Source organism: Buteo buteo, chromosome 9 (assembly GCF_964188355.1).
Source record: "Buteo buteo chromosome 9, bButBut1.hap1.1, whole genome shotgun sequence".
NCBI lineage: Eukaryota > Metazoa > Chordata > Aves > Accipitriformes > Accipitridae > Buteo > Buteo buteo.
Window position 1 is genome coordinate 6,847,648 of NC_134179.1, and position 27,218 is coordinate 6,874,865.

General features: G+C 41.0%; 1 protein-coding gene across 2 annotated transcripts; it reads left to right on the top strand.

The window, feature by feature from the left end:
- The first annotated feature begins 1,792 nt into the window (after nt 1-1,792).
- On the top strand, nt 1,793-21,330 carry TTC12 (tetratricopeptide repeat domain 12). Of its 2 annotated transcripts, XM_075035120.1 has the most exons (21): nt 1,793-1,950; nt 2,401-2,552; nt 3,137-3,167; nt 3,708-3,785; nt 4,300-4,421; nt 5,235-5,294; nt 6,276-6,347; nt 7,969-8,029; nt 8,318-8,506; nt 9,087-9,156; nt 10,307-10,395; nt 11,498-11,666; nt 13,282-13,374; nt 13,577-13,640; nt 14,634-14,768; nt 15,315-15,416; nt 16,171-16,239; nt 17,020-17,121; nt 18,007-18,106; nt 19,884-20,109; nt 21,004-21,330. In XM_075035120.1, exons 1-21 carry the CDS (start codon nt 1,878-1,880, stop codon nt 21,077-21,079), a joined length of 2,133 nt encoding a protein of 710 aa, XP_074891221.1. In that variant the 5' UTR covers nt 1,793-1,877; the 3' UTR covers nt 21,080-21,330. The 2 variants fall into 2 exon arrangements, with proteins under 2 accessions (XP_074891221.1, XP_074891222.1); XM_075035121.1 differs by lacking the exon at nt 17,020-17,121.
- Nucleotides 21,331-27,218: the final 5,888 nt, after the last annotated feature.

Genomic DNA, 27,218 nt, shown 5'->3' on the forward strand with positions numbered 1-27,218 from the left:
TCTGGGCACCAAACCCCCCCAGATCCTGCAAACTTCTGGCCTGAGCACCCTCCTTGTCTGATAGCAGAGAGGATACAGAAATTGTCACTGTCAAGTGGCCCCTTCTCAGACGCTGCTGAGACCCTCTGATCCCCTTAACTTGGAGGGAAGGAGAAGTGCCTGTTTTGAATGAGGGTTTAACCCTCAGCCAACTCCAGTCTCTCTGTTTCCCACTCAAAGACTAAGAAAGTCCCAGTCTTTAAAGAGTATCTTAAAAAAAAGATCCAAATCTGGTATAAAAATCAGGGCAACAGGTGCTAGAGGTTATTGGTTGTGGATGAGTGTTCATGTTTCTTTCTTCATGTTCCCTCTCCCAGTTGGCAGGTCTGCTAAACTTTGGCTCAGCTAATCCTTATATTCACCAAAGTCCTTTCACTGATTTTTTTGCCCGTGCTATCCCATTCCTGTCCCCTGTGTATGACTTTGGGCATTAAAAAGCCAGACTAAAAGGATCTTAAATGCTCCTTGGAGAAATGACATGCCCATGCCTCTGCTGATATGCTCCCTGCTGTCAGCTGCCAGCAGGGCAGCTTGCCTCCTCACTCTGCCAAATCAAACCCAGATGTATGTTTTGATAAAACAAGCAGAAGGGAGCAGCAGCAGGAGATCTCACTTTGGGTTCGCGTACATTCAGGCTGCAAGGCAAAGGCTGACCTGTTTAGCAGAGGGAAAGTGACCGTATTCAGCTCAGTGATCAGTGAAGCATTTCTGAGATTTCAAGCCAGAAATTAAGTGAAGAAAGCCAGGATGAAGATAGGGGCTCTCTAGCTACTCCGGACTAGGAGCCTCTCTGCAGTGCATGGCTCACGTGGAAGGCGTTTGGTAAACGGACCCTCCGTAACCCGTCAGGCCAGACATTCTGCTGCAGTGGAAGTGTAAGCACTACTTCCCATCATCAGAGGGATTGTATCTAGGAGTAGCAGGAAGGAAGAAAAGAAGTCACCTGCTAAATGCTCTGAAATAAGTTGCAAGTACAAAAGCACACTTTTTTTCCCCCCATTGTAGCATAGCTCTACAAGAGCAATCAAAAGAAAGCTGCAAAAGGAGGAGGTAGGATTGCCCTTTCTGTAGGTCTCTCTTTACCTCGTGCTGAGCATTTGCCTGTTAGCTGTGCACACTAAAGCACGATGCTAAGTTACACCCTCAGGTGCTCCAATTCTAGACTGGCGCTTAGGCAGCGCAGCAAGTGACCGTGTAAGGGCGAGGGAGGGAGGTCTGGGCGTCTGTAGTCAGTCCTCACTGCTCCTGCTACTCGGCCCTGCTCCTCGCTGGGGCCGCCACTCCTCCGCGGAGACGAACCTCCTCCGGGCTGCGAAGCCAGCGGCCGCGCTGCCCGATAGCGAGCGGCGTTTTGGCACAGCATCGGCTGCGCTGGGCCAGGAGAGGGACCCGCCAGGAGAGGGACCCCTTGCTGCACCCGGCGAGGCGAGGCGCGAAAGCGCGGGCGGGCGGGCGCAACTCCCGCCGGTGGCCGCGGCCGTTCCTGCCCCTCGCAACGCCCGGCGTTATAGCTAGAGGGCGAGGAAGCCCGTAGGACAGCAGCCGGCTGTGCCCCGGGGGTGGTACTGCAGACACCGCGCGGGGACCGCGGCTGTGACCGGGCAGGCTCGGGCTCGGGCTCCGGCCTCGGCTCCGAGAGCTGTTGCCTCCCGGCCAGCCGCGAAATGGCGGTCGGCGAGGCACCGCCCCCTCGTTTGCATAGTCACGCCCCAAAACGCCCCACCCGCTGACGCTGCGTCAGGCGCGTGGTCGGTGGGCGCCGTCCCCACGGTAACGGCGGCGTCGCTGCGCGTCTTCCGGCTCGGCCCCTCGCTCCGGCCGGCCCTCCCGCTCCGGCTATGCTGGTCGAGGCGGACCAGGAGGAGGAGGAGGAGGATTTCCAGCGGTTCCTCCGCCGTGTGGACGACATCGGTAAGTGGGGCCGGGGCGGAGCTGGCCGCCCCATGGCCGGGTGTGGGGCGGCACCGCCCGCGGGGAGGTGGCGGGGGCCGGCGGGCATGCCCGTCCCTTTCCCTCAGGTAAGGGTGCTAGGGGCCGAAAGAAGAAGGGGGTGGGTAAAAGGGAGGCAGGAAAGGAATGGAAAAGAGAACTCTCGCCCCGTTCCGAGTTCGTTTTATGTGAAGTCTCCTTACGAACCCTGGTGTCGTGGGGCTTTGCGGGTGCCAGGAGGAGCTTCCTAAACCTCGGACGCTTTATAACGCAGAAGCTGTAGGTAGCTCTTGGAAGTGAGATGAAGTTGTGTTTGTAAATGTTTCCGTTTACGGAGGCCATCCTGGTCACCAGTGCACAACTGAGCTCCTGGTCCCACCAGGATCACTGAGACTCGTGTGTGTATCACTTTTTTTTTCATCCCTATTTTAGCCAACTTAGTGCAAGGCTTGAACTCCTCAGACCCAGCTGTCAAGGAAAGAACCATTGCAGAAGCAGAGAAGAGGCTCCATGATCAAGAAACTAGCAGGGAGGAAGAAAGCAAGACTACGGTGAACAGAACAGTTATCAATACACGAGCTTCTGTAAGGGCTTTTTTCCACTTTGAAGTTAAAACTGTATGCAGTTTAGGTCTTTTAAATAACACTAATTCACATTCCTTGCCCAGGAGGAAAAATTTTGAACAATACTTACAAGTATGTTCTGAATGTGACTTTGTTTTTTTCACTAGTTGTCTGACTGGGAGGTGCTTGATGTCATGAACACTCCTAATAACACAGAATGCTTCTGTTGGATTTGACCAAGTTGGATGCAAGCACTGAGGTGCCATAACTTGTAGCTCTTACCTGCGCTTCAGGAACTTGAGCAAAGCTAGCTGAAGACAGGAGTCCCCTCATTAATTTCGTTAGGCTTTGATTTCTGCAGTAGGATTTGGATTTCAGTGACTTGCCTCACTAAAGATACAAAAGGAAGCTTTCCACTAATGTCAAAAATTATTAAGCCCTTACCATCCTTTGTTTAAGTGTCAACTTGATATTCCCTGTATGCATCAATCTGGATATTTCAGACACCCTGTAGCTTTGAACAGCTTAACCAAGTGTTCCTTTGCTGCTATGGGTTTTATTAAAATGTATGTGTACATGCCTGTGCTCTGTTTCTCTTTTTTTAGGATGTGGCAAATGCAAAGGCAGTGAACGCAGGTAGGACAGTGCTCCCTCTAGTACTTAGCATCTCTTCAATCTGTTTTAGCAGAGATGGAGTAAGGACTGCTGTTACTTCATGCAAGGCCTAATTCCACTCCTGCCAAAGTCAAAGCTAACTCTTCTAGTGACTTTAACCAAAATTCAGTCAAATGTAGGAACACACTCAAGGATCTTACCAATATGGCTGTACTTGTTCATAGGTAGGAGGCTTGTTGGTGTAGTTTGTTATCATATCCTGACCTCTCATCTAAAATGTTAGTATTCTCAGTTTAAAAGAAACAAGTTTATCTCTAGAGATGAGATACTTCGAGGCAAGTATGCAAATCCTGAATGGTAGTATGGTCTTTATGTGTAATAGCTTGTCATTCATGTTCCAGTTTAATTGTTAAAATGTCCACTTAGTATTTTCTTTGTAGAGAAATTACTCAGAAATACCTTAGAAATGACTTTTTTCTTTTCTGTAGATTGATTTTAATGAAGCTTGCTCTTTGTTTGTTTGTTTTAAACTAAAATACCACCAACTCTCCTGGCTCAAAGATGGCTTTCTGGCAATTTTGGAAAAGGATGCAAAAGAACGAGCTAAACAAAGGAAGAGAAATGAACACTTGGCAAATGGTAATTGCTAAAGGCTTTTCTAGCTAATGCCTTCAAAAACTACTTTGCAGGAACTGGGCTGATTTAAGAGGCTATCAAGCTACTCTGTTACTGCCATTCTTATGCACACTGAGACAGTGCTTTGGTAGTCTGAGACCAACGGTCTTGTCCACAGCATTGATTAGCTTGATGTGACAGGGTTATATACTTCACAGAGTTGTTGAAACCTGTTCTTCTCCATACCATCCTCTTTATGATAAGGGTTTGGGATGGAGAGAGTGAGTTTGAGTATTTCAGAGCTGGGCTGGACAAAGACAAATGCTCAGTTTTCCCTCTGAAAGAGGATTGGGGATTGTGTGCACTGAATAGCTCAGAAGTACCTTGCAAATAATGGCTAATTAAGACAGCTGCAGTGGAGCTGGACTGGAATTTTGATGATTATTCCAACAGGAGAATATGGCCTCTGTTTCCTCGGTCACCATTTAGGGAAATAAAAACCAAATGTTATTTTGAATGTATGTCTGTTGTTTTGCAGCTCTGAAAGAGAAGGGAAACGATGCCTTCAGGAAAGGAGACTATGTTGTTGCCATTCAGAGATACACTGAAGGTCTGGAAAAACTGAAAGATAAGCAGGAACTTTACACAAACAGAGCACAGGTCAGCACATGGAAATGAGCTACCACTATGCTGCTTTTAGTGTTGCTTTGTCAGGAAAGAACCCCAAAAGGTTGTTCTATTATCTAAGTAAATTTCATGTTGCATTACAGAGAGGCTTAAAAAGGAGCAAACAATTTTTCCTGGCCATCCTCCACTACCCAGAATGAATGAGTTCTGCTTTGCTGCCATGTTATCAACAGTAAATTTTTACTGTGGCTAGAAGTTAACAGCAAGACAGTGCAGACTGAAGGTTTTAATCTTTTTACAAACTTAATGGAAGAGTTGCACAAAGAAGATCATTAGATGTGTAAATTCTTCCCTCTTGATCAATGTGTCCGAATCCCTTGGAAGCTTAGTTCTGCTGTGGCTAGTCCTTCCTGAGGGAGTGTTCATGTCTCTTCCCTCTTGGATGTGGCACAGGTGAACCCCTGCTCCTCCAGAATAAGTGGGAAAAAATATTATTGTAGTTCATAGTTTTATTTAAATGCACGGATTTTTAAAAATATTTTTTTTTTAGGGATCACTTTTATAACTGTAGAATGTTGACATTTGCTTTGTATTCTCTACTTGCCTTGTATAATCCATATGTGTGTATTGAATTTTGTTTTATTAAATTTATTCTAAATTACAAACTCCAGGGAGATGGAAGACAAGTTAAGAAACAGCTGGTAATTATCTTGCAAAATCAATGGCTAGGCAAATCAACAGTTGTTTGTTTGGTTTTTTTAATTATCTAATCTTTCCACAATAGTTAGTGGAAGTTGTTTGAAGTGTTCTAATTCTTCTGCCTGGACTCTCTTGGTTTTATTTCAGGCCTACCTGAAGATGCATGAGTGTGAAAAAGCTATTACTGACTGTGAATGGGCATTAAAGGTAACTTCAGGATTCTGTCTTTTTTGACCAGGTCAAATGCTCCTGAAAGGCAGGTTTGTGTATAACTGATGCTGTGGAGACAACTTGGTAATGGAAATGAAAGAATGTGGTGGTGTTGCACAGATTCCTGCATCCTGAGTGACTTTGAATAGTATAAAGTGGTTAATAATTTCAGTGCTGCCTGCATGCAGAAGCTTTTCTAACTCTTGAGAGCTTTTGATTAAAAAGTTTGTTATAAGTGATAATAAGCTATTAACTGCACACATTGGCATGCAATATCTTGCCCATCCTTCTAGAAAGGGAAAAGGGACTCTTCAAGCTCACAAAGATCAGATCTGGTGGGAAAGGTAAAGACTATATAAAATGCCAAAGAGCTGAATCCAGATTCAGTTGTGTTACATCAGTGATGCCCATGACTAGCACACTATTAACAGATTATTAATAATATTGGCAGAATCATTTCAAGAAGTCAATATTTTTGACACATAATTGAACTGGACAAGACCACCTAATCTGTTAGTGTTGAGCTAGATGTTTCCTCAATTTTTTTTTGTGCACAGCTAATGAAAATTAGTACTTATTTCATTCCTGGCAGAACTAATCAAAAGACACATGGAAATTCTGTTGTTATAGAAATGCTGCGATTATAGACTTGTTGATGCAGGCCTTAACGTTACCTGAGTGCCTGAGAGTCTGCTTGTATTGCCTGAAGTGCAGTTTTCTGGAAAGGATATTAGCACCAGCTGCTTTCCACCTTTAACCAGACCAAAGCCTATTTTCCTTGCATAGGGAAGGATAGTCGGTACCTGGAGGTAATAATTCAGCATATAAACTTTAGATGCCTCTAGCAGATGGTATGAATACCCTCTTCTGTGCCTACAGTTATTTGGGAAAGCTATAACCATTAATCAGAAAGCTGGAAAAAATATTAAAAGGTTAAAATTTCTAAACACATAATTAATAATTCCTTTTTTAACACAGTGCAATGAAAAATGTATTAAAGCCTATTTTCTAATGGGGAAAGCTCACCTGGCACTTAGACACTACAGTGAGGTAAGTTGCCTAAATCTTGTGGCCATGGGACTATGTTTTGTTCTGCTTTTGATGTGATGTTGTGGGTGAGAGTGAGAAATTTATGATCTTAAGAGTCAGACAAATGGAAGTATGTTCAGCCTTTAGACTTGAGTTAAATTTTCTGTGCTTTGCAAAGACTAATAATTCTAAAATCAAGTCTTATTTCCACATCTTAGTAAAATAGCCCATATCCTTTACTTTGGTATGCACAAAAGGTAGGAGGACATTTCTGTGTAGCTGTGTCAATTTGTACCCTAATCAACTTCAAAAGAATGAGGGAATTTTCTATTCAGCATACACAATTTATCTGGTGGGAATTTGTTACCACTTGCCTGTCAGACACCAAGACAGCAAGCTTTACTCCAGTGCTGCGAGGCTTGAGTCTAGACTGGGTGAGCATTTGGGGAGTCTGCAAGGACTGTATATATGCTCAGAGAATCCCATGTTTGGCACTTCTGTTGAAGTGCTTCAAGACTGATATTAGCAATGTGTGCTCAGGGAAGCGGTAGTGCTGGAAGTGCCATATTTCAGCTCGGGTAAAGATCAGAGTGAAGGAGTGTCCTTGTAAGGTACTGCAGACTCTTGTGATTGCAGTCTACTAGCAGTGACTACATTTCCATTAGAGACAATTGAGTAAAATGAATTTCACTTTTTTTATCCTAGATTGTTCTGTGCAGCAGGTGTTATTAAACTGTTGCTGCATATAACTAAGAAATGATTGCAGGTCACCTGTGGATAAGAAAAAAATCTCTATGTATTTGAAGTTAAGTGAACTGTTATGATGAAAGGTGCTAGTCAGAGTGATACCTTTTTTTGTCCAAGATCCTAGAGAAATGAATGTCAAACAAAAGATTTAGTTCTGCATTTCATGTGTGAAAACCTAATGGAATCATAATTACTGTTAAAATAGTGGAGCTTAATTCAGTACTTAAGCTTGAAATAAACTGCCAGATATTTTGGTACAACCCTGACCTTTCACCTTCAAAAATAATAAAGAGCCTGAAGAGGAGAGCAGGCAAGCTCAAAAGTATTTCTGATCCTGTCAGAAACGATTTCTCTAGAAATAACTGTAGAGCACGGACAATACAAGTCTACAGGAAATCCACCTTGAGGGGTTCTTAGCTGCTTGATCTGTGAAGAAGGTTCTTCTCTGTTGAAAGCTTAGTGATCAGTTTAATTCCAAGCATATGCTCAAGATACACAAGATGCACAAATAGAAGATAAAGATATAAGATGCACATGTCTGATCCCTGCTGATAGTTACAGTTCCTGCAGTTTTAACACAATGCCTAATTTTCTCTTTTCTCACTGGAACTTTGCTGGTTTTGTTCCTACTAGTATGTTCCCAGGTTTGAAATTGAAATTTTCCTTTTAATTTGAAATAGCAGGTAGATGTAGGGACTGAGAATAATATTCAAATTACACTTTTAATTATGAAAGTTTTGACTTGCATATCTCCATAAATTTTATTTTTCACACTTGTTAAGTACTGTGGCCCAAGAACTTTTGAGCTTAAACAGGATGACTCTTACTAGGATATAATTTTATCATCTTCCCATTTTTATCTTAAATTGAGAGCCCATTTCTTTTCTCTGTTAAGTCCAGGCAGTGTTATGAGAAGATCTTACAAATTGATCCCCAGAAGGAAACCCTATTTAAAGGTAAGAAGCAGAAATTTTTACACTGCCATCCCTTGTTTCAAGATGGAACTTAATCGAAACCACTGTTCTGCTCTTCAGAACTTTTGATGGAGTCTCTTCATGCAGCTTTTGCTTCTGATTGTTTCTTCTTTAAGCTCTGTTTCACTCACCAGAGCCGTGGGTCATTCTGTACATCTGTATGTAGAAGGCAGTGCTCTCTGTGTCATGGAGTCAACTTCATTTTCTGCTTGAAACTTGACAATATCAAAACATTTAACTGCCATGCTTTGTTTTCTTTTGATTTCCAAGATTGTATGAATGAGGTAAACTTGGAGGAAAAAAGAATGAAAGATGAAGAAAGAGCAATGAAGGAAGTTCAGTCTGGAAAGCTTGCTGCTCTGTCCATAAAAGAAATGCTGCAGAAACTTGATAGGCCTGACCAGAATATCCTCTACTATACAGGAGGGATCAGACTTTTGACAGGAGCTATGAAAGATTGTAAGTATTTGATGCAAAGGTTGTTGATTGTGGGAGTTGTAATCCAAGTAGATGAATACAAGTGGAGTAGTTTTTAAAGGAAAAGAAAAACTATTCCTATATTTAAAATGCAAAACCAGTAGTGTTTGATATTTCAACATTTATGGCCAGTACATATTTACATATATTTTTCAGAACTAGACCAATGTTGTAGCTGAGCCGTTAAGACTTCTTATGGAACTGAGTCTCTTAAGAGCTGTTTCATTTGTTTAGAAATATTTGTAATTCTTTGTTAAAGCATACTGATTTGCAAAGCCAGTCTCATGTTTCAGTCTTCCTAAAAAGCCTTTAACTTGAAGTCAGTTATTCTTTACAGCACCAGGCATGAGTTAGAGCCGTCTTCAGCTTCAAAGCTGCTTCTACTTCAAGTAGCATTCTTGCAATTTTTCCCCCGCTTTTAATGATGTTCTTTCCCCAAAGCTGTTCATCCAGTGACCTTTTCTTTTAACACTGTGTTATAGAAGAGCAGGAGTCTGCCTTCACAATGACACATCAGCCAGATGGATCATAGAGCTGATTTGTTTATCTCTGGATTTTTCAGGCATTGAGCAAACTTTATTTAGAACAAACAATGGATTCAGTATCCTCAAAGACAACGAAATTGTAAGACGGTAAGAGCTCTCCAAAGGAAAACAGTAGGGTGTTACAGCATGAGGAAATGAAAATATTGTTTTCAAGAAACACAATCACCTCTTGAAATGCAGATGAAATGATCAAATGATAATGTAATAAGAGATTTTAGTGTCTGAATGGACTGACATATCTGACTCTTACACAAACAGTGCTCTCTTGGATGCAGTGAACAGAATTAATGGATTTCTGCTTCTGTCTCCTGTTTCTGTACAGTTATCCTATCTCTCATAGTGAGAGCAGGTTTGTAAAAAAAAAAAAAAAAAAAAAAAAAGAAAATCTGAAAGCACTTAGTTGCTTTAAGTATACCTGGCTAAACTCCCTGCTACCATTAATTGCCATCAGTAAATATTTGGCCATATAGCTCTGTAATGCAGCCTGTGAAACTCTGTAATCCTGTCATCAAGGAAGAGGATCATCTCTGGGGACCTGTATCGTCTGCCGCTGTGTTTTCTTGGCTGCCATTACATTGTGTTTCGGTAACCAAGAAACAAATCTGACTAATATTTAGCTGTATTGCTTTATAAACTTTGTCTTTAGAGGGTTCTCTTGCCTGAATGTATATTTGAGTCAGGTTCAGATAGATAATGGAAACAAGACCGATGTGCAAAAGATGCAATTTGAAAATTTTGCACAACTAAGTTGGTTCAGAACAGCACGATCTGGTTGAACAGGGCAGGAGAGCTATTCTTTAAGGTTGTCAGTGGGACTGCAGTACAGAGACTTCTTTAGGGTTCATCAGTATTTTGGGTGCTGGCTGTAAAGCAACTTAAAGAGATGAAGCACTTCCGAATTTGCATAGTTTTTGTGCCCTGGCTGTTCACAACTATCTCAGCGCAGATCTGAATTTATCACCTGTATTGTGCTGCATAATGCTCGTGTAGGGTCTGTGTGTGTTGAAGGTAAAGTAGAGCTAGTGGATCATAAATCTGGTCTCAGGGGAGGTCCTCTGGAAAAGAAGTCTGATAGTCCTAAAAATGTTTAACCAATGAGCTGGGTTTAGAGCTTATGAGCTTAAGTGTTCATGTGGCAGATCCTCACATCTGTGGGGCTTTGCTAATTTCCCTAGCCAAAGAGCTAATTGTTTGATCTGTACTTTGCTCTTTTTACGAGCTAACATTTCTAATTTAGGGGCTTCTGTGCAGAGAGAAAAAACGCTGCTGAAGTGGATCTGTCTGTTTCTCTTCTCTTCCTTTGGCAAGCTGTCTGCACTGGGAATGGTAAAACTATGTAATCAACATTAATCATTGTTAATGTACTGTTAATATGGCAGTTACTGTGTCTAAAATTGTCATTTGGCATGAACATCGCTTTCCCAGAGCACCTGGGTCTAGACTCTATTGTAAATGAAGTCTTACAGGTCAAATGCAAGTGTTGGATGTATACTGCTAGCAGCAGCCACAATTCTGGTGGTTCTGTGCATCATGAGATGAAATTTCCAGTCTATTTGTGTGAGCGTTTTAAATGTACTGAAGGGGTGGAAGGTAAATTCCCTGTGATTATTGCTGCTCTTAAGATAATATCACCTGTATAATTTTGTCTTTTTTTAAGCGGTTATACCAGCAAAAAGCAGAGTTTTATAGAACTGCCGTTAGAGAAGGCTGAATTCCTTTGGCATTCACAATAAGTAGTCGTTGGGCAGGTAGCCCTTGCCTCTGTTTCTAGGGAGTATGCATGTAGATGAGAAATGGGCTGGGGTGGTGGTGGGCAGTAAAGTGGTGCAGAGGGCCGCACAAGGAAAATAAAGAATGCTTGGTGTTGGCATCTGTGTTGACTAGTGTATCACAGGATCCAGCTGATGCCCAAGAGAATATTCATGCTGCAAGATAAGGAGAAAACCCGTTTTATATTCTGCCTATAGGCAGTTAGCAGTAAATGTATGAAGTAATATGCAGGCTTGTGTAGCTTGCATGTTTGTGCTTGCAATAGTTTGTGTACTATTGTGCCTGAACAGCCTAGACCCTAGCAGTTCGCAGGCAGCTGATGAAGTGAGGAGCACTTTGTGCTCACAATTCTGGTGTGTCTTTGAAGAAGTGCTTGGTGCCTGAGACGCTAGCATATTGCTAGTGAGAGTAGAAATTCAAACACCAGTGTATGTGTTGAAGTAATGGAACCGAGAGAAGATTAGTGGCTGTTCTGCCTTACCATTGCTCTGCAGGAGTGTTATGCAAGGTGAAGACATAAAAGTGAGTGAGCACGTTAGTGGATGAAATAAAAACATTACATCTGTTAAATCAGCACCTAGGGAAAAAAAACAATATTATAAGAGTAATGGGGATGTCATTGTGTGTGACATGGGTCTGAGATCTGATCTTTTTTCAGAAGAAAATCAGCATCTTCTATTGACTCAACCTGATGTGAATGCACAGCTGCCAAAACTGCTTTCTTCTGAGGTATCGGAGATCCAAAAGGAGACATTGGCACTAATTTCTCTTTACTCAGAGAATGAGAATGGGAGGAGACTGCTGGTCAGGCACCAGGACCTAACCAAGTAATAAACACTACTGTACTTCAGAAAAATTTCCTTAATGCCTGGGTTCACAGATGTTCAGAACTCATTCCACTAGGTGACAGGCTTTCTGAAAGGAACATAATGACATTGAGACTTCTGTCCTTGAGGGATAGGCCTAGCTAAGCAAAAGTAAAAGTTAGGTGTGGGGGGAAAACTTTAGGAAACTTTGTATCTGAAGATGTCTGTGAAACTAAGTAGAAAGTGCTTATTCCTCAGGATGTTCTTGTAATTTTGAGGCATAGTTAACTTTTTTAAACCAGTAAGCATGTGTTTGTTTAGCGCTCAATCAGGAGCTTACACTGTTGTCTCTTAATAGCTTATGGTTTCAAGCTGTGACTCTCTGCTCATTTGATAATTGGTATTTATGATTATTCAGTGTTGCCATGACTCACTGAGTGGAGAAAGAAACAACAGTCTATTACCTTTATCCTATTATCCTGCTATTTCCTTCTAAAGTTAAGCAGAGGAGAAATTTTAGTATACTGTTTTGTACTACATGGTTTGAAGTAATGCATGAACAGAAATGATTCTCCAACAGTTTTACACACTATATTATATACAACATTAATCCAGAGACATTTTTCCTTGGAGGAAAGGTTAAAGAAATGAGCCACATCTGACAGAATGCTTTAAAAAGGCAGGTAATATTACTGTGGCTTGAAATATCAGGAACCTGAAAAATCTTCTGTCAACTTCTGAAAGACATCCTGGGCCTGATTTCTTGAAAATAGTTAGGTTGTTCAGAAGGTAAACTTGCAGATATTGAGCTTCTTGGCAGTTGGGCTCATCATCAAAAGAGATGAGACTATAGGTTCTGTTACTGTGCTGCAGAGTTGAAGAGTGGCAGAGAGTTTCAGCTCAGTAAAGGAGCATGTGGAAACCCCAGCACATGTCTGCAGATACACTTATTGTTCGGCAGAGCTTATGGGTTCACAGTGTGAAGGCCTGTGAATTGCATGCAGTTCAAATCCCACAGCCATGAGCACACACTATTTCAAAAGGTGAATGGTATGATGCTCTTTTTATTGAGGCAGGAGATCAATTTTTCTTTGCTGCTACAAAGCTTTTTGTTAAGCCCCTCCAAAGACTGTTGGGTTTGCTCAGCATGTCCTTTTAAGCCATGCAAGTATCATCACTGACATTCCCTGCAGGCCTTTACAATCTGTTGAAGCTGTTCAGTACTGGGCTGTGCTGATGGTGTTCTTGGTCCCGACTGTTGTATTCTACTTGTCTGTCCCTAAGATGTTCGCCAGCAGCAAAGCAGCTTAGCTTCAAATGTCTGTGAAGCTTACATGCTGATGAAATGTTCTAATGCTGACAGAAATCAGTACATGTGTTAAAATCACTGTACTTGTGCAAAGAGGGACAATACTGCGAGAGAATCTAGTGACAAAATATTGTTCTAATGGCAGTTAGGTGACTGAATATGTTTGGAAGGCCTAGTATATCCAGCTTGGTCAAAACCCTGCTGAACACAAAGGAGCTTAAGGTCATGAATCATGTAGGTGTACTTAAAGTACAATTTTGATCTTTAATAATTAAACCAAAGCAGACATACGTAATTTTTTTGTGTTGTTTTTTTTTTTAATAACAGATGGCTGCAGATTTTGATGACATGTGTCAAAAGCACTGATGCCAGGGCTAGCAGTGCCATGAACATACTATCTGATTTAACTAAAGAGGAAAGGTAACTTACATTTCTTCATCCATTTTTATAAAGTTCTACTTTGAAATGTACTAAATGAGCTAGTGACAGAGGCTGTTGGCCTTTGCTGTGAGGGTACGTTGCTGACTGATGTTTACCTTATGTTGCTGCTGTGTTGCCTTTATCTGTCATTTTTGTCTAAAGCTTGAAGTGTCCAAATATGGCTTTTTTTATCCCCCAACAGGTTCAAAACCCAGTGTCGTGCCATGCTTTCCACAGGTGTTTTACCTTTATTCACCCAGTTGCTGGTATGAAAGATCTCGGTTTCTATATTTCTGGTTTACTTTTGTGTAACATGTTATGACCGCTCTTTCCAGTTTTACAGCCAGTTGCTCCTAGACAGAACCTCTCTGTAATAGAACTACAGTAGTTATCATGTCTCTAGTTCTGTAAGTGTAAGAAATCCGCTGTTGTCATACGCTTCCCTCAGGAAAATGTTCTTGGTCTCCAGTACTTAGTGCTTGGTTTCTACACGTTATTAGTTTTATATTAAGTGAAAACTCTGGTCTTGGTTGCAGATTCCCACTGGTAATCTTGTCAGGCCATGATTTCACTCTCAGCTTTGTGTTATGCTCCTCTTAATGTGACTTTAATCCACTGTCACCAACTGGTTGTATCTCGGATAGTGACTTTTTCTGTTTCTTTCTGATCTGAGAGATTGGGATAAAGAGATGACATTAGGTCACGAGGAAAAGATGTTTGGTGGTTCAGATCCCTTTCCTGGTTATCGTTTATTTAAACTACAAATTTACAACACTATTGGTACAGAAACCTGTCCTCAGGAAGAGGGAAGTTGATAGGGAAGATTGGTTCTGCTGCAGAACAGCAGATACAGCTGCAAAGTAAAACATTTCCACTTTTCTAAACAAGCACCCAGACAATGCAATAATTATAGCTCTTTTATACTGCTTGTTGCTCTCTCCTTTTGAACGTACCTCACTGGACTTACAGCTGCAGCAGAGGCTGTTCTGTTCCATGAGTTAAGTAAGTGATAATAGGAAATATTCACAATCTGCAGTTAGGGACCACAGAATCCAGTCACTTTTTCCCAAGACTCTTAAACTGTCATTGGGAGATTCATTGTGAAAATGAGGGTGATTCCCAAACTTTGGACAGCTGGGATTTAACAAGGTGAGAGAGATTCTAGAATCCCATTTTCAGTTGCCAGAGGGATAGGAACACGTATTTGTTGTTTCCTTATAATTTGTTCTTAATTTGTTATTCCACTCTTCTGTTTTTAGACCTCTGCCAAGCTGGTGAACCAGGCAGCCCTTGCCCATTGCATTGGCATCATGGGGAATCTGTGTGCAGATGTAGTCATCCGAATGCAGATGGCTGAGTGCAAAGAGTGCTGGCAAGCATGCTTAAAGCTTGTGGTAAAGAAACTTGATGGCTCCCTGCAATAGTGTTTTCAGCCCTATCTTCTGTGGAAATGTCACTTGAATGATCATGTTTGTCTGCCTTCCCTAATAGCTCTGAAACCTTGACAGGGATCTTTCAAATCTGGTAGTTGGATAAAGGTCTCAAAGCAGTCCGTTGTTCACTTAAGTTGTGGATCGATAGATGGGTGGAGGAGTGTGAGTGGTCCCTTGTTGCAAGTGGCCCCTTTCAGGGCAAGTATGCAGTATGAACTTGGTTCTCAGAAACTAAAGAATTCGAAGGGTGGGAAAGGATCTTGTTAACTGCCTAAACATCTGAAGTTTCGAGTGTACAACTTTAGATACCAAAGTGAAACAAATACAAGAACAAATCTGTATCAAAAAGATGACGTTAGCTCTGATGCTCACAGGACTCTCTTCCTTCTGAGTTCATGGTGCACCAGGGGGACACTGATGCACCATGTAAGTAAGCACACAGAAGACTGAGGAAGTCCATATTCTGAACCTCTGAATTGAGTGCACTCTTCTCTCCTTTGTACACAGGATGAATGTTTTGATGTCAGCACACCCAAATACCAGGAGTGTTTGTTTGCAGTGCTGGGCCTAATGATGAATTTACTGCTTGAATCAAATGTGATCATACAGGTATACAAGATCTATGAATGTCCTTTGGCAGTGTTCTTCTAATAATCACTTCCTTAGAGATTCAGAATTTCTTGAGCAGTTAGAGGATCCTCCTCCCTTGTCACTGTAAATGGGCCTGATGCAAGTCACTGAAGTCATACCAGAACACTTAAGTAGAGTAGGTGAGAGAATTATTGTGGAATATTGTGACCTTGCAGTCTGTACAGGAAAAAAGAGCTTGACTGCATTAGATGGATTTAGAGCCCTCTTTCACATCAAGCATGCTGAAGCACTTAAAGGCTGCCAACATTGAATTTTGCTGGTGTTCAGTTAATTTTTAATTTTTATTGGTGTTTAAGGTTATCATTAAGGGTGGTTGACAATTTAAGTAGCTAAAAAGTGAAAAAATGTACATTTTCTCCTCCTCCCTCCCTCCCATGCTGCCATACACACAGTTTTATGAGAAAAATAGAGTGTAAAGCAGATATAGTACCTTTCCATAGTGGCATAAATGTTTTGTTTGGCATCAGTCTCCAATCATGGGATATTCTTAGATGCTTGGCACATTCCAAAATTATTTAAAACTAAGGATTCCATCAAGAAGGAAGAATTTCTTAAGTTACATCTGGGTGCTGAGGTGTTAGTAACTTACTGCCACGTATGCCCTGATCTCTATTGGATTCTTTGTTGTAGAGTACTTTGTCTATTAACCCATTTCTGCTCTAACACTTCCCAGCAATCACCTGGACCTGAGTTTTTCACATTGTTGTTTCAGTACTTTGCTGTGGACATAAGTGGCAGGTGCATGTCTCTTCTCAGCGATAAGGATGGAAGGATTGTGACAGTAAGTGGGATATCTATGGACTAACAAAAGATTGTATTAGGTTACCTGACCTGAACACTTCAGTGCAAACTGCTGCCCTGTGCAAGTCTGTACATTAGGCTTTGAAGCCTAAAACATTCATAATTATTAGTAGTAAAGAAACAATATGCCACTTATATTATTCAGGTTTTTATATTGTTTGATGCAAGAGGTTCTCAATGGTCTCTTGAAATCTACTTAATAGAAGCTCTTACAAATCATTTCATCCTTGGGATGTTTTTCAATATAAAACTCTTTAAAAAAAAAAAAAAAAGCAAGAACAATTTGGGTGTTTAGCAGCTGTTTCTTTTTACAATTCTTGTATGTGAATCATACCTAGGAGATTGTACTTCTATTAATGGGTAGGAGCAGATGTGGACTTGGTGTCTGTTCACCTCTCTGAACTCACATGAATTGTTCTCATCTGTTTTACTTGACTCAATACCAGCAAAGCTAGGCTGGTTTCTGCTGGGACTTTGTTTCCATAAATAAACGTACAGTGAGTTGTCCTGATCTCAGTTTGGTCTCATCTCTCTCTACACTGAGTCTTTAGAAGCTGTGCTGAGTTCAGTTTCTAGTAAGCAATAAAAAAGCGATGTCCTAAAGATGTTCTTTGTTATATTTCTGTAAATTTGTCCTTTTATCACTTCAATTACTTTGGTTTTATTCTGCAAAAACAAAATAATTTGAAAACTCCTTAAAGCTGTTCAGACAAATAAACTTCTTCATTTTTTTCTTCTCTCACACTGTTTTCTAATTAAGAGAGCCATTGGAGTGCTAAGTCGCATCCTGCCAGCATCCTCCTCGGCAGTAGAAGAAGTAGTGAAAGGAGGGGTGGTGAAGAAAATTATCAAAGTCTTGAAAGTAAATTAATTTAACAAAATTCACTTTATTTCTGCTTGTATTGTTCCTTAAGAAAACCATAGTTGTCCCTGTGTTTAGCATCCTTTCCCTAGGAGAAAGGCCTGTGTAGTCACTCTGGCTGCATGTGTCTGCATCTGTGTTGTCCATTGTAACAGTGCTCTCAAGTTCAATTTTAGGCTAGGTAGCCAGTTTGGAGACTAGACTACCTTCTGGATTCTGGTCCGTAGCCCAGATTTTTCAGTTGTTTCCATATGAGCCAGATGTCTGTGCACAGCTCTGCTTGCAGAGACCTGCAAATTCAAAAGTCCACTACTGCAGGCCCAGTTGGAGGATTAAAGCTTAAAATTGGTGTGATCTAATTCGAACTGCTGAAAAGCAATGGAGCCCTTTCCACTGATTATCAGTGAGTGCTGAATCAAGCTTGGGAGCAATTTTTCCCTAGATAATGCATATGTTCATCTGTAGGCACTGTTTTGCTGTGTATCTGTGTATCTAGCAGAATGTGTATCCATCCTGCCTGATGTGGATTCTACAGACTTGCTATGATGCAGATAAAATTAGTCTAGAAAAATGTTGTGGCACTCAGCTTGGCTCTTGTAACTAGCAAGGATCAGAAGGGTTAATAGCTTGAAAAGAATTGGCCTCCAAAGATTCGGGGAATTTTGTATGTTCATTGCTGGCAGGAAAGAGATGCTTCTTTTGTCATTTTCAGCCTGCGTTCATCTTGAGATATATACTCTGCAAAGGTCTTAGTTTGGTATTTGGGCTTAGGTCATAAGGAATACCTATCTATCTCCATGGTACCTGAGCTATTCTGTAAACTTGAGTAATTTGGGGTATGAACTGTATGTTTGTTACTGTATGCTTTACTCTAATCAAATCTAGGCTGGAGGACAGATCACATCCAATTATGGTATAAAGACCCTTTCCATCTGCACAAGAAATAATAGACAAGCTCAAGAAGATCTAGTGAAGTCAGACAAAAGTAAGTGACAACCTCACTAATTAGAGACTGAATGCTGAGATGTCATCTCAGTGTCATCCAATTACTTTCTTCTCCTCTAGAACAGAACTGAACACTGGGGTTTACTCTTGCAAGACTTTAGCCATGTTTTCAGAGTAATGTGCCAGTTTACCTCCTGAAATAGTGCTTAATGATCACTGTGTGTGAAAGGCAATAGGCACATCAGATAATGAGCATGAGTTAGAGAAATTGTGCTTTACTCTAGTAAAATAGCCTGATATGCTTTTTCAGTGCCAGAAGTATGTATATTTTGAAAAAAAGTGCTTGTAAACTGTTACTGAATTGGGTTGTATTGCCTGAAGTTAGTGGCTAAAATAAGAAGCTTCATTTAGATGTCTGATTTCCACAGGTTGAGGCAGTTTATAGTTTCCTTCCATTTACGTGTGGATATTTGGTGTGGTATTAAAAGGAAATGGATTTGGAAACAACATGACAATATCAGACCAGGTGTCTTAGGGTATTTTTGAGTATATTTGCTCTAGTCATATGGTATAACACTACTTAGATTGCTTTAAAATCCAGGTTCAATTAATGCTAATGCAACTACAACAGAGAATACTTAAGTTTTATCTAAGTGGTTGAACCTGTCAAGAAACTAATCAGCTTATGTAGTTCAACTTGAACCCCAAGGATTTTCACTCATTAAAAGCCTCTCAGAGCATCATCTTCCTTTTGTACACCCTGTATTAGTTTCACTGTCATCTGTAGATGAAGCTTTCATTTCCTCAAATTAGCAATAACATTTCACTCTCATTCTTTCAACCAAAACTCTGGGTATTAATCTTGTGAGAAGTCACTATTTCTTATTTTTGTCATCTCTGTTTGCCAACCCAGACATTGCCCTGTTGCTAGGAGCCTGTTGGAATCAAGCTATAGTCCCATGACATTAAATTTCATTCCAGCTGGGCCACTTAGTTCAGCTTCTGCATTAGCCACTGTTGCCATCTGGAGCAGCACTGCCTTTTCAGAAGATATTGCAGCAGCCAAGGTGGGATGTGATCTGAAGAACAGATGGGACCATGAAAGAAAACCAAAGCAAACTTATGTGACCCCCAAGGAGACTTCATGCATGTGAAAGCCATGGCTGTATTTTATTTAGAAAGTGGTCTATCTGAATGTTTCTAGATTCTGTGACCGGAGATGATGCCGCTGCTTACAGATGCCAGCAAGAGCTATACAACTCTGTGCCAAGAGCACAGACAAAATACTCTGCTGCTGTACGTTAGTATAGGTTACAGAAGTAGATGGGCTGAGCTGCTTTATGTTAGCTAAGGATATATAGAAAACTTTTTAATGTACCTTTTTTCAGCTATTCTTTCCACAACAACATTTCTGTCTTAACACATTTAGCTTAGTGCTGTAAGTGCTCTGCTCTGTGTTTGCCCTGCTAGTATGGTGGGATGAGAGGCCAGTGCAAGATCCTGCAAGCAGTGAAGGTGGCATGTTCAGATTCAGAGAAATATTAAACAAATCCAGAAACACCAGCTCCATGCTAGAGAACCTCTTAGAGTGTAGATTCAGTTTTGTGAGAAAGACATCTAGGCAGGTGAAGCTGAAACAGCATCCTGGATCCTGAACCTTGCTATGAAATTCCTTTGCTGTTCCAGGTTTTCTAGAAAAATGCCTGACACAGAACAATGCTCACTCCCTAGGAGTTTAGGTAAAGACAGGAGAAAATATTGGTGCTACTTGAACAAATCTGTGTGCATTCTGTACAATTAATCTCCCTTTCTTCCAGGGTTCAGTGTGCTGCTGAAGCTCTTGGACTCAGAGAATGAAATAATCGTGGGAAATGCTGCTTTCTGCCTTGGCCAGTGCCTTGCAGTTCCTGGAGCAGCGACGTCCTTACTGAATTCCAATGTTGTGATGATTTTGTTGAAACATGCTGGTGGTGATGCTACAAGAACTTCAGTGCAGGAGAATGCAGCAATTGCTCTGGGGAAGCTTTGTGTCGCTGAATCAAGGTATTGTAAAAAAGACTTTTGTTCTCCTGCACCATCTGATTGTAATTAGGTGATAATTCTTGAAAAACTGCCTAGTGTAAATAAGTTCTATTTGTAGAGCAAGCAGGTACAGGGTGAATGATTAATTTATGTAAATACTCCACAAAATCTATTACCCTTCCTCCGACTAGAATTCCCACTTGTGGTACTGTCCCCACAGTTCTGCTTTAGGGCTCCTGTGTTGTTAGTTGTCTGTCTTAACATGTTTCAAGGAGCTCATTTTGCATTGCTTTCTGATGTTACCTGTGCTGGAAGAATGGAAGGAGGAGGAGTGATGCTAGAAGTTTGTAGAGGTCAGAGCAGTAATAAGAGCAAAACAAAAGTATAAATGTCAGCAAAGAATGTCTGCTGCTGCCTGCCAAGAGTATGCCAAGCTCTAGCTAGCTGCAACTCATCAGCTGGATCTTGAACTGCATTTCAGAAGAACTGAGTTCAACTTGTTAATATACATCGTGAACCACTGCAGAAAGAAAGGGATAATGCTTAGGTTCCAAAAGCTTAAGTACCTTGCTCCTGCTGGAGATCCCAAATGAGCAGTAGGGAAAGTATCTGCTCTGAGATTTGCAAAACAGTCTGGAGATTTAAAAGGGAAACACCTTATTTTCTTAGTTTCGTTAATGTGAAATGTCACCTATTTGAACAATTGTCAAGTATTATTTAGAACTTTCATTTTCCTTTTTGTGGGGAATAGTAATCTAAAACTCTTTCTCATGCTACTTTAGGAGGAATTTATCAAATGTAGCATTAAACATCCTTGACAGTTTGGGCATGGGGTATAGCAGAGCAGTGAAAGCTTAAAACTTTTATTGTTAGTCATCTTATATTCCCCCAGCAACCATTCTCTTGTCTTTTCAGGCATATTTTTCAGCTGCGGAAACTCAATGGACTGGCCATCCTGAACTCCTCTATGAAATACATTCATAGCATCTGAAATCTTCAAGAGAGCTTCAAAATGTGCTGTTAATATTGCTTGCTGTTGAGTATTTTCTTCTTTTCTTTAATAAAACTAACTCAAAGCACATCAACTTTTCAATCCCTTTTCAAAGTCCTCCATAGAAGCCAGTGAAACAATATCAATATAAGTATCAGGAGAAAGAAGTTAATTTATTATCTAGGCTAACAACTACACTAAGAGCTTCCGTTAAGCTTGTCTTTGCTTTAATAATTCATGTTGCCCTCTTACTGGCAAGTTCCTTGCTGAATAATCATTGACCAATGGCTCACCTAGTCTACTTTCCGGTTTGGGTCCAGTACCCAGCATATTAGAAGAAAATAAAAACAAATTGTGGGTTGTGACTTTGAAGAATCCTTTCTGTGTGTGTGCGCCCCCCCCCCCCCCCAATATGCTGTCCTCTGGTGGCTAGATTATGATTCAGTATCTCATGTGTGATATTGCCTTACATTTTGCTTAAACCTTAAATCTCATACTTACTTGCTTAAATATGTTGGTCTTAATTTCACTAGTCTTAGTGATAACTTATGACAATGAGGTTTGTGTATGAATTATGGGCTGTTTATTTTAGTAGTGTTACGCTTACTATCTTTGTAAATTTGTAAATGGTATCCCTTGGTCCATTACTTTTGTGTGGAGTAAGAACAGTAGTTGACCTTCCTGATCTTAAGTATTTTCACATGGCCCCTTGTCTTCATCTCTAATATCCTCTACAGTTACTCATTTTTGAAACAATAACACAAATGGCACATCCTTCTAGCATCTGTGTTTTCTGGAGAGGTCAAAAATGAATTACTACTAAGGGCAAGTGTAATTTGAAAAGAAAGGCAGTCATGCATTACTCTTACCTCTTCTGTGTTCTTCAAAAAAAGGCAGTTTAAGATGCTTCTGGAAAGCATATCTGCTGGGGACTCTGGTGGTGGTGCTAATAGAACAGCAGCTATAGTACTGGTGGCAGAAGCCTGTCAAATTTAACGAATAGTCTCTTCACAAATAAACAGATGCACCTAGACACAAACCTATACTAAAAGCTTGTAGAACTTAGGCTAGACAAAGACTTTGGCCATAAATACAATACTTTTTTTTTGCCTTGGTTTTGAACACAGGAAACAAAAGGAATATATTACATTTATATGAAGAAGCACAGGCCAGTTATGTTTGACTTTAAAATGTCCCTTCAGTTTGCCTCCTTGACACCTGTGGGTGTCTATTCTCTGTGTAATCTTGTCCCTTCAGAACAGTGGCTGACAAATTATGTATCATCTCCTTTTCAAAATAGCAGCTGAATCATCTTCCCACTTCAGGAGGAGGAAATTCTCTTGCACCCATTTTTTCTCCCCTCACAGTGAAAAGCATACAATTGATAATCTCACTATCTTTTTTTAAGCTCCTACCATGAAGGTACAACCTGCCTAGAAAAATATGTAACAAATACCATGTGTACGGTTCAAGTCCAAATAAGCACTACACTGTAAGCCTGACAAACACCAAGCATTGTCTTAAGGGAAAAAAAAGTTATCGAATCTTGTGTTTACAGAGGCAGGATGTTGGAGGGGAACAGCAGGTGTAATGTGTCACCAGAAAATTACAGGAGAATCTAAATCATCTTAAAAGCTAAAGATCTTTCTTGGTTTTGCCTGACAAGCTGATTTTTGCTTAATGGAACCTTCCACATACCAGTTGCTGTTGTCCCCAGAAGAAAATGATGATCAGGTCAGGGAACTGCTTCTCACTTCCTTCTGCAAAAGGTGTTTGAGAACTGATTCATCCCCCTCAAAAAGAATTACTATTGCAGAATTTTTATGAGCGCACCAGGTTACCAGCAGGAACTATTGCCATTTGGGAATGGGAAGTGGACTGAGCAATCAAGCGGTTACAGAAAGGGTATTGAGCTTGTACATGCCATAGTCCCATTTGAAAAACAAAGAACCTGCCAGTTGAGCCTAGCTCGGAGTTGCCATGGGTTTATGGATTACTTTTGTAGCATCTTTATAGTTGTAAAACAGTTGCACCAGGTTCAGGAATATGTCTTGACTGGTATTCAGGTAGTATAACTCACAACAGTCTGTGGAAAAGACCCATGCCTTCTCAAGGATAAGCAGTCTGCAGAAACTATGAGTGTACTAACTACTGTTTCCAGCAGAATTATTCCCTTAGTTATAAATGTGAAGTTTCATGCTGGTTAGTCTTAACAGTACCAGGTTTGGTATCCATGCTGATGTATCATGCTGCTTTCTGTGTCTGTCTGTCAATGATGTGATATGGGCTGAATTGCAGATCGCAAACTTTGATCACAGCACTTAGGATGCAAAATAGCATATCTGTTCTAATCTGGGTAACACAGTAATACAGACTTGGCCTCACTATCAGCTGTGTGAAGAGAAGACCAGGCAATGGTTAGACTGTCAACCAGTGGAAGAAGCAGAACACAACCTGGAGATGTGGAACTTCTGGAAATGGAGCCTCCTTGGAAGTGTTTAATGTGTTGGCTAATGTGACAAATTACTGTGTGCTGGTTTTGGGTAGAGGCACCGACTGAAATTAGGGCCCTGTGTGTCAGGTGCTATACAAAAGCCAGTCGGGGTAATCTTTCCCAGGCAACTTAAGAGTGGGAAAAAGATGAAGTGACCTGACCTTGGTTACCTTATTCAGGTGAATGACATGGCTAGGACTGGAAAAGATACCTGTCAGCACCTAATCTGTTGGATTATCTACTAGACTACACTGTATCAGTTTGCTGAAGGATGGATAATGGTTTATTGTTATTTCCCTCAAAAGCAATCGCCTCATCCTCAGTGTCTTTTGCAGTGCTATTCTGAACTGTCATTATGCTACTTTTCTGACTCTTGCTTATTTTTTTACATATGACTTCCACTGCACTTACAACAGTCATGGCTATGTAATAATGTTCTTTCTTGTCTCCTTAACCGGCATTGTTCTAAATTTCCTGTCTCCGAGAGTTTAGCTTGCTATTTGTGTGTGTGCAGGTGCCTAGCACTAGAAAGATCCCTGATGTATACTGCTTACTATCTTCAGGTGAGTATTTGCAAGGATGCTAGGGCCTTACAGTTAAAGGTAAAATGGGTGTAACTGACTTTGCCTAAGAAGCCTCTGGTCTCTTTGGTTGTTATGAAAGTTTAAATGGTGCGCTTGTTAAGCATTTGTTGTGCTTGTTCTTTCACTATGGTTTTCATTCCTGTCTCACCAAAATGTTAGTTCAGGCTGCTCTGAGCCAAATGGGGTTAGTCACTGTACTGTAATCTTCTCTTCAGTGTAGGTTGGCTTTTCACCGTGTCTCTTGAATTAAGAGCACACTTTGCCAAGGCTTGGAGGCCTAGGGAGGAAAGGATCCAGCAGGCTTGATGGAATGATAGAAGCAGCACCACCAGCAACCTTCCTCTGTGGCCTAACTCTACCTGGAGGGTCATGGGGAGAGAATGTCCATCTTGGGCTCACAGAGCCAAACACCTACATAAATGGATTGCTTTAGTGAAGTGTCTTCATCTGGGATCCAGACTGATCCTTGTGTATATTTGTCTCAGCACAAACTGGCAAAACCTTCTGACCCTTCTTGGGTAGAATTAGAATTATAGAGTTGTTCAGTTGGAAGGGACTTACAACTATCTAGTCAAACTGCCTGACCATTTCAGGACAAAACAAAAGTTAGAGCATGTTATTAAAGGCATTGTCCAAACGCCTCTCAAACACTGACAGGCTTGGGGCATCCATCACCTCTCTATGAAGCCTGTTCCAGTGTTTGACCACCCTCTCAGTAAAGAAACACTTCCTAATGTCCAGTCTGAACCTCCCCTGATGCAGCTTTGAATCATTTCCACACGTCCTCTCACTGGATCCCAAGGGAGAATTGCTCAGCACCTCCCTCTCCACATCCCCTCCTCAGGAAGCTGTAGAGAGCAATGAGGTCGCCCCTCACCCTTCTTTTCTCCAAACTGGACAAGCCCAAAGTCCTCAGCTGCTCCTCACAGGATATTCCTCCCAGCCCTTTCACCAGCTTTGTTGCTCTCCTCTGGATGCACTCAAGGACCTTCACATTCTTCTTAAATTGTGGGGCCCAGAACTGCACACCGTACTCAAGGTAGCTTCTTAACTCTTTCTTCAGAGATAAAGAGCTGCCTTGCATAGGCAACCTCTCATGTTTACAATCACATTTTCCATCTTTGCCGTGCACTCTTTTCTTTTGTTAAAAATCAATTGATTCTAATTGGTGCAGGGTTGGTGGTTTTTGATTGTTTTTGGGTTTTTTTTTTTGGAACAGACTATTGGTTGCTGTCTGGCCTAAGCTCATATAAAGTAACCCAATCCTCTGCCCTTCCAGAACAAACACAGCAAATGCCTATTGCTAAGAGGCAGCAGTGACTCCTTGGCGAGCTGCTTCCTATCCGAATATATTGTTACTGGACAAGATGCAGGAGAAATTCCCCATCTTTATTCTGATTACAGCTGGACTATCAGATTTATCTGGTGAGTGATATGTTTTGTTCTAATCTTAATTGCTGTCTTTCTGCTGCCTTTTCCTCTATTACCAGTGAGCAGGAAAACTATGCTAAATATTGTGCTATCAGTCTCAGGTGTGTGACAACAATGAGATGAAGGAACAACTTCTCTCTGTTTGTGCAGCTGTGCTGTAAATCTCAAGATTTGGTTTAAATGGTTTCTGTTGTGGGAGTACTAGTGGCCCCAAATCAGGGCATAGCTGTGCTACTTACCCAAGCTAAAAGACAGTCCATTCCCCAAAGAATATATTGTCCCCTGCAGGTGGGGGAAAGCAAAGGAAAAACAGAGTCGCTTTTCACAGAGTAGGTCCACAGCAGAACTGAGGATCAAATTCGTGTCTGCTGAAGCCTTGTTCAGAATACACTTTTCCAGTTACACTTTTATCACATTAAGCATGGGCTCCCCTATTCACCATGTAGTAACACATTGTTCTGCATTTTCTTTGGGAACAGCTTTCCTGCCAAATATTTCTGAGAGCATGAAATCAGTGATAAGTTTGTAATGCTGTCATGCCTCAAACGAGTTCATAGGGCTGCTGTCACTCACTGCAGGGAACCAGTCAGTCTTTGCTTTCCACCTCTTACTGTGTGCCTGTGAGCATACCTTGCAAGTCTACATAAAATTAACTTGACTGGTGAAAGCAGTCTTGTGTCTTCAGGCAGACCATTCTCTTCAGTAAAGATAAACTTGGGGGGTGGTGCCAAAGAATTTTCCACCTAATTAGTAATTCTATTGTTTTTGTGGATTCTGTTTGCTCGTTATGTTTTTTTTTTTAAATTACCCTGTCCCCCTGCAAGGTGTATTTGTGGATATTTACACCAGTTTCTTTATACAAGACCTTGATTCAGTAAGTGCTTGTCTTTACAGACAGATTGCTTGTGTTTCTTTGCTGAGTTGGGGCTGAAACACAGGAGTTTCATTTGTTTATACAAAACCACAATTCAAAGTATTTTATAGATTTAACATACCAGTCTCCATCATCCATTAACTTCCATTTCTTTTTTTAGCAATATATCAGCTTTTGCAGTTCCCTTATATCAGGTTACCCTGCTCACTGTTGACGGAAAGTAGTACTGGTTTTCCAAATGACCACAGAATCTCCTCTTAAGTCACTACACTTGGATGCCAGCCCAGGGATTTCATCTGGAGCGAAACGGCTAAACCTCTGCTTTGCTTTTGTCAAAATCCACAATTTAAATGCATAACACTTAAATGCATTATCACTTTTTAGCTTTTAGATACATGTATTTGCTGGCAGTTGCCTAAGGGAAAATGCTTGAAGTTTCTGGAGAGGAAAGTACATTAATATTTTAGTCCATGGTTTGGAAAGTATACTTGGGAATGTGAAGACAGAAACAAGTAAATTGTGTGGATAAAACAATAGCCTTTTAAACCGTAGGTCTGCCTCTTTAAATGACAAAGTGTCTGCTTTTGATTTGAGAAGTTAAAAGCAGAGAAGTTACTATGTTCTGTCTGTTCTGTGTCACTTCCACAAAACAAGCCAGCTTTGTCCTGCCTGGTCACCCAGTATGAATCAGGAAACTCATCATAGGACTGGGATATTGGGGGAGGAAGAGTGGTTAAGGAGAGCCAGGTGAGTGAG